Genomic DNA, 7,138 nt, shown 5'->3' on the forward strand with positions numbered 1-7,138 from the left:
TCTATCCCTAGATAGCTCTTCTTGCTCTCTCACCCCCCTCTATCTCTTATTTCTGTTTCCTCTTTTTCTTTTTCTCCCTTTCTCTGTCTCTCATTCTTACCTCTCTATATCTTTCTGTCTTCTCTCTCTCTGTCTTTCTCTGTCCTCTCCCATTTTTGGGTTTCTAATTATGTTTCTGTATCTGTCCTTTCTTTCTTTTTCTGTCTTCTCCCCTCTCTATTTCTTTGGCTCTTCACCTCCTCTTCCTCCCTCTTTCTTCCTCTGCCTCTCTCTCTCCTCCCATCCTCTCCCCTCTTCCCTCCCCCATCCTCCCTACTTCTTCTTCCTCTCTCCTCTCTTTTCCTTTCATTCTTCTTTTTCTGTCTGTCTCTCTCTGTCAGAGTCTCTCTCTTCTCTCTCCTATCTATCTCTCAGTCTGTCTTTCTGTCTATCTTTCACACTCTGTTCTTTGTCTTCCTCTTTTTCTTTGTCTATCCTTTCTCTCTTCTCTCTCCTATCCCTCTCTTTGTCTTTTTCTCACTTGTCTTTATCTCTCTATCTCCACCTTTTTTCTCTGTCTTTCTATACCTCTTCCTTTTTTCATCTCTGCCTATTATTCTCTTTCTTTCTCTCCCTCTTTGCTGTCTCTTTCCCTCTATCTCCTTCTCCCCCCTCTTCTCTATCCCTATTGCTCTTTCAATCTAAATCTGTCTTTATTTCTCCCTCTCTCCCTCTTTACCTTTCTTCTTTGTTTCACTCTCTTTCCATCTCTTCTTTTCTCCTTCCCTCTCTCAGTCTCTATCTTTACCTGTCTCTTTTTCTCTTATTCTTCCATCTCTATCTCTCTCTTTTTCTATTTATCTGTCTTTCTCTTTCTCTGTCCCTCTCTCTCAGAATCAATTTCTGTGTCTCTGGTTTTTCCCTCTCTTCTCTGTCTACCTTTCTCTGTCTCTCTTTCCCTCCCTTTCTCTGTCTCTCTTTCCCTCTCTCCCCCTCCCCTTCTTGACCTGTCTTCCTTCTCCCTCCCTCCCTTCCTTCCTCTCCCCCTCTCCCCCTTTCTCCTCTCTCTCTTTCTCTTTCACTCTCTTCTCTATCTTCTTCTCTTTTCCTGTCTATCATTTCTCTCTCTGTCCTCTTTTGTCTGTCACTCTCTCCCTCTTTTCTCTTTATCTGTCTCTCACAGTCTCTGTGTTTTTGTCTATCTCTCTTTCTAGTCTCTATTTTTCTCTCCTCTCTTTCTCCCTCTTTTCTGTCTCTCAGTCTCTCTCTCCCTCTCTTCTCTATCTCTGTTGCTCTCTCAGGCTCAGTCTCTACTTCTCTCTCTCCCTACACCCTCTTTACTTCTCTTCTTTCTCTGTTTCATTCTCTCTCTTTCCATCTCTTCTGTCTCCGTCTCCTCTGTCTCCCTCTGTCTCTCTCTTTCTCTCACATTCTCTTCTGTCTTTTTTCTATGTATCTGTCTTTCTCTTTTTCCCTCTGTCTCTCTGTTCCTCTCTCTCAGAATTGAGCTGTCTGTTTTTCCCTCTCTCTCTATTTTTCTTTTCTTTTTTTCATTCTTCCTTCTCTTTCCATCTCTCTCCTCCCTATCTCTCTGTTTCTGTTTCACTCTTCTCTCTCCCCCCTCTCTCTGTCTCTTTTTCTGTCTCATTCTTCTTTTTCTCGTTCTCTGCCAGACTGTCTCTCTCTCCCCCTCCTATCAACTAGTATCTGTCTTTCTGTCTCCTACTTCTCTTTGTCTTCTTATCTTTTAGTCTGTCCTTTCCCTGCCTCTGCCTTTTTTGTCTCTCTCTTTTTCTTCTTTGTCTACCTCTTCCTTTCTTTTGGTGTCTATTTTTCTCTTGCTCTCTTCTCTTTCTCCCTCTCTTCTCTATCTCTGTTCTTTTCTCAGTCTCTTTATTTCTCCCTCTTTCCTGTACCCTCTTTACCTATCTTCTCTCTGTTTTACTCTCTCCATTTCTTTTGTTCTCTCCTTCCCTCTCTGAGACTTTTTCTGTCTTTTCCATTCTTCATCTCTGTCTCTCTTTTTTCTATGTATGTCTTTCTCTTTCTTCCTGTCTCTGTTTATCTTCTCTATCTCTGTCCTTTTCTCAGAATAGATCTGAGTTTCCCTTTCTTCTCTCTACTTATCTCTATCTCTTTCCCTCCCCCTTCTCAATCTGCCTCCCCCAAGCCCTCTCTGCCTCACCTCTCTCTCGCTGTCTCTCCCTCCCCGTCCCCCTCTCCCCCTCCCTCTCTTCCCCTCTCTCTGGTTTATATATATATATCTTTTTCTTTCTCATTCTTCTCTCTCTTTCAGACTGTCTTTCTCTTTCCCTCCTCTTTATGTCTGTCTCTCTGTGTTAGACTTTCTCTCTTGTTCCTCTCTATCTCTCAGTCTCTGTCTTTCACTCTTCTCTTTGTCTTCCTCTCTTTTGCTCTCTTTGTCTATTATGTCTCCTGATTCTTTCTCCTCTCTGCCTCTCTTAGTCTCCCATCTTTTTGTCTCTCTCTCTTCTACCTCTTCCTTTATTTTATCTATATTATTCTCTTCTCTTTCTTTTCTGTCTTTCTCCCTTTCTGTCTCTCTCTCCTTCTCTTCTCTATCTCTGTTGCTGTCTCAGTCTCTATTTCTCCTTCTCTCCCTGCGCCCTCTTTACCTCTCTTCTTTCTGTCTCACCTTTCCATCTCTTCTGTCTCTATCTTCTCTGTCTCTTTCTCTCCATTCTTCCATCTCTGTCTCTTTTTTCTATGTATGTCTTTCTCTTTCTTCCTCTATCTCTCCGTCCCTCTCTCAGAATCAATCTGTCTTTGTCTTTCCTTTGATCCTCTCTGTCTACCTCTCTTTCCCTCTCCCTCCCTTCTTGACCTTTCTGTCTCCTTCCCTCCCTCCATTCCCCTCCTCTCTCTCCCTCCTCCATATCTCTCAGTTGCTGTCTTTCTTTCACTCTCTTCTTTGCCTTACTCCCTCCTCTCTCTCTCCATCTCTTTCTTTCTCATTCTTTCTCTATTTCTGTCTCTCTCCTTCCTCTCTATATCTCAGTTTCTGTCTATCTGTCTTTCACTCTCTTCTCTCTCTTTCCTGTTTTTCTCTCTCAGTCTCTATCTTTTTGTCTCTTTGTCTACCTTTTCCTTTCTATCTCTCTATTATTCTCTCTCTCATCTGCATCTCTCTCTTCTATCTCCATTGTTCTTTCAGCCTCAGTCTCTCTTTATTTCTCCCTCTCTCCCTATATCCTCTTTACCTCTCTTATTTCTGTTTTACTCTTCTCCTTGTCTTCCTCTCTTTTTCTGTTTATACTTTCTCTCTTTTCTCTATCTTTCTGTATCTCTCTTCCCCTCTTCTTTCTGCCTTTTTTTGTCTCTGTATCTCTCCCTTTCTTCTCTCTCTGTCTCTCTATTTCTCCATCTCTCACTCTTATTCTTTATCATTTTTTCTTCTCTCTGTCTCTGTAATGTCACTGTCTCTCCCTCCCCTCTTTCAGTCTCTGTCTTTCTGTCTCTTTCCCTTTGTACTCTTGTCTATTTCTTCAGTCTCTCCTTCCATCTTTCTTATTTTTCTCTTTCACTTCCATCCTTCCCTCTCAGACCTTCTCTGTCTCTGTCTCTCTCTGTTTCTGTCTATTTGTCTTCCTCTCTATCTCTGTCTCCCTCTCATCTCTCTCTCCCCTTCTCTTCTGTCTCTCTCTCCCTCTCTCTGTCTCTTCTCTCTTCCACTCTCCTCCATATATCTCTTCTTCTCTGCCTCTCTTTTCTCTCTCTCCTTCCTTTTCTATCTTTCTATATCATCATTCCCTCTCTTTGCCTTTCTGTCTCTTTCTTCTACCTCTCTCTATCTCTCCACTCTTTCTTCTACCTCTCTCTATCTCTCCACTCTCCCTTTCCTTTGTTTCTCTCTCCCTCTTTCTCTGTTTCTTTCACTTTCTCTCCGATTCTTCCCTCTCTCTCACCTCCATTTCTTCCACTCTGTCCTTCTTTTCTCTCTCTGTATCTCACTGTCACTGTCCATCTCTCTCTTGCTCTCCTTCCCTCCCTCTCTGCCTGTCCTTTCTCTCTGTTTTTCTCTCTATCTTTTTTTCCATTTCTTCTTTCTCTCTCTCACATTCTTCCTTCTCTATATCTTTGTGTTTCTCTCCTCTATTTTTCTCTGTCTTCCTATCTCTCTGGCTCTTCTTTCTCTCTATCTTTCTTTCTCATTCCTTTATCTCTCTGTCTCTCTCTGAGTCTTGGTCTGTCCTCTGTCTCTGTATATCTGTCTCTTTCCCTTTCATCTGTCTTTCTCTCTCATTCTCTATTGCCTCTCTCTTATTCCTTCTTTTTCTATCTCTACTTTTCTCTCTTTGCCTTTCTCTCCATTCTCCTCTGCCTCTCTTCTTTCCCTTGCTCTCGTCTTTCTTTTCTGTTTCTTTCTCTTGTACTCCCTTCTTCTTTCTCAGTCTCATTTCAGTGTCAATCTTTCTGTCTCTTTTACTCTTTGTCTTTCTCTCCTTTCTCTTTCACCTTCCCCCCCTCTCTCCCCTCCTTCTCTTCTGTCTCTTTCCTCCCCCTCTCTTTTGTCTCTAACTTTCTCTGTCATTCTTATCTTTCTGTCTTTCTCCCCTTTCTCTTCTCTTTTGGTCCCATATTTCTCCAACTTTCTCTCCTATTATTTCCTCTCTTTCTCCTCTCTTTTCTCTGTCTCTCTCCCTGTCTTCTCTATCTCTCTGTCATTCAATTTGGCTCTTCTATCTCTTTCTCCACCCTCTCTCCCTTTCTTTTGTCTCTTAGTCTCCCCCTCTGTTTTCCTCTCTTTTCTGTTTCTCTCCCATTCTTTCCTCCCTATTTCTTTTTCTTTCCCTCTCTGTCTCTTTCTCTTTCCCTCTCTCTCCCTCCTCTCTCCCTCTTCTGTTTCTGTCTCTCTCCTCTTTTTCTTTCTCTCCTATTCTTCTCTTTCTATCTCTGTCTCTGTCAGTCTGACTCTCACTCTCCCCATTTCTCTCAGACTTCATCTGTTTATGTATGTCTGTCTCTCCCTCTCTTCCTCTCTGTCCCTCTCACTCTACATCTACATCTACTCCCACTCCTCTTCTGTCTCTCTCCCTCCTATTCTTCCCTATCTCCCCTTTCCCTTCTCTTTTTCTGCCTCTTTTCTTTCTCTCCCTCTCTCTTTTTCTAATTCTCCCCTCTCTGTCTCTGTCTCTTCCTCTCTTCTCACTATCTTCATCTCTCTCTCCTTCTATCTCCCCCTCATTCCCTTCTCACCTCTTTCCCTTTCCTCTATATTTCTTTTTCAGTTTCTGTCTCTCTTTCTCTCCCTGTCCCTGCATCTCCTCTCTCTTCCTGTCTTCCCCCTTATTTTTCTGTTTCTCTTAGTCTCTCGTCTCTGTCTCTTTCCTTCTCTTCTTTCTGTGTTCCCTTTTCTCTTTTTTCCTCTATCTCTGTCTTTCTCCCACTCTATTCCCCCTCTATCTTTCTGTCTATTTCTGTGTCTTTCTTTCCTTCCTCTTTGTTTACTTTTTTCTCTCATTCTTTTTCTGTTTCTCTCTCTCCATCTCTTTTTTTTCTTTTCTCCTCTCTCTCCTTCTCCTATCTCTCTTTTTCTGTCTTCCTTTCTGTTTCTCTCTTTGTTTCTTCTCTATTTATCTCTGTCTCTCTGAATCTTGGTCTCAGTTCTCTGTCTCACTTTCCATTTCTCTTTTGTGCCTACCTCTATCTATGTTCTCCTCTCTATCAGCTCCTCTTTCTCCCCGCTCCCTGTTTTTCTGTCTCTCTCTCCTTCCCTCTCTTCCCCTCTTTCTCTTTTCTCCCATCCTTTCCTCTCTTTTTACCCTCTGTCTCTCTTGTCTTTTCCTCTATCTCTTTAGAACTCCCTCCCTCCCCTCTCCCTGTCCTCTCTCTCCATCTCTTCTTTCTCTGATTCTCTTCTTTTTCTCTCTGTTTTTTTCAGGCTCTCTCCCTCTCTGTCCCTGTCTCTCTCTTTTTCTTACCCTGTCCTCTCTCTCTCTCTCCCCTTTCCTTCTTTCTGTCTTCTCTTTCTCACTATCTCATCTCTATTTATCTCTCCTTTTCTCTTTCCCTCCTTTCTCTTCTCTCCATGTCTCTTTCTCTTTTTCTTCTTTCTAATTCTCTCTTTATATATCTCTGTCTTTCTCTGTCTCTCCTCCTCCCCTCTATCTCTCCATGTCTCTCATTCTCTCTCTCTTTCTCTGTTTTTCTATAAGTCTTTCTTCTCTATCTCAGTCTTGGTCTTTCTGACTCTTGTTCTCTCCTATGTCTACCTCCTTCTCTCTCTTTCTCTCTATTACTTTTATCTCTCCATCTCTTCCTTTTTCTCCTTCTCTTCCTCCTCTGTCTTTCTCCCTTTCATTCTCTACTCTTCTCTCTCTCTTTCCCTTACTTCTCTCTCTAATACACACACACACACACACACACACACACACACACACACACACACACATATGTCCCTCTCTTCTCTCTCCCTAGGTCTTTCTGTTTTCCCTATTTTCCCATTCTTCTCTCTTTTTCCTCTGTCTCTCTTTCTTTCTCCATCAATCTATCTCCTTCTCTATCTCTTTATATCTTCATCTCATCTCTCCCTATCTTCTCTCTCTCTCTCTCTCTCTCTCTCTCTCTCTCTCTCTCTCTCTCTCTCTCCTCTCTCTCTCTCTCTCTCTCTCTCTCTCTCTCTCTCTCTCTCCACTTTTTCTCTCATTGACTCATTATCTCTGGTCTATCTTCCTCTCTTTGTCCCTGTCTCAGTCTATCTTTCTCTATCTCACCTTCTTCCTTCTCTCCTTATCTCTCAGTACCTCTCTCTTTTAGTCTCAGACTCTCTTTTCTGTATCTCTTTCTCTCTTCCTTGTTTCTATCTCTCTCTCCCCTCCCTCTCTTTTAACATTATCTTTTCCTCCACCCTCTCCTTCTCTCTCTTTCTCTCTCTCCCTCACCTGTCTGTGTTCCTTTCTGTCTCTCAGTCTTTTCCCTCTCTCTGTCTCTCCTAGTCTTTGTCCCTCTGTCTCTTTTCCATTCTTTTCTTTATCTCCCCTCTCTCCTCTGTCTTTCTGTCTCTATTTCTTCCATTCTTATCTTTCTTTTTCTCTTCTCTGTCTCTCCTCTTTATCTTTGCCCCTCTATCTCTTAATATCTCCCTCTACTCTCCATCTCTTCTTGTTCTGTGTTTCTCTCTCTCTCCATCTCCTCTCTT

The 7,138-nt window shown here is 42.4% G+C and overlaps 1 protein-coding gene across 1 annotated transcript; it reads left to right on the forward strand.

Moving 5' to 3' along the window:
* Positions 1-2,256: 2,256 nt before the first annotated feature.
* On the forward strand, positions 2,257-6,389 carry LOC130456176 (uncharacterized). Its single transcript, XM_056809765.1, has 2 exons — positions 2,257-3,781; positions 3,812-6,389. The coding sequence occupies exons 1-2, from the start codon at positions 2,711-2,713 to the stop codon at positions 5,108-5,110; spliced, it is 2,370 nt and encodes a 789-aa protein (XP_056665743.1). The 5' UTR covers positions 2,257-2,710; the 3' UTR covers positions 5,111-6,389.
* The last annotated feature ends 749 nt before the right edge of the window (positions 6,390-7,138 follow it).

The sequence above is a fragment of the Monodelphis domestica genome, chromosome X (genome assembly GCF_027887165.1).
Source record: "Monodelphis domestica isolate mMonDom1 chromosome X, mMonDom1.pri, whole genome shotgun sequence".
Classification (NCBI taxonomy): domain Eukaryota; kingdom Metazoa; phylum Chordata; class Mammalia; order Didelphimorphia; family Didelphidae; genus Monodelphis; species Monodelphis domestica.

Coding starts and splice junctions, on each gene's coding strand:
- LOC130456176 (XM_056809765.1), top strand. CDS start 2,711: ATGTCTTTCTCTTTCTTCCTCTATCTCTCCGTCCCTCTCTCAGAATCA. Junction 3,782..3,811: donor TTTCTGTCTCTTTCTTCTAC/CTCTCTCTATCT, acceptor TCTTTCTTCTAC/CTCTCTCTATCTCTCCACTC.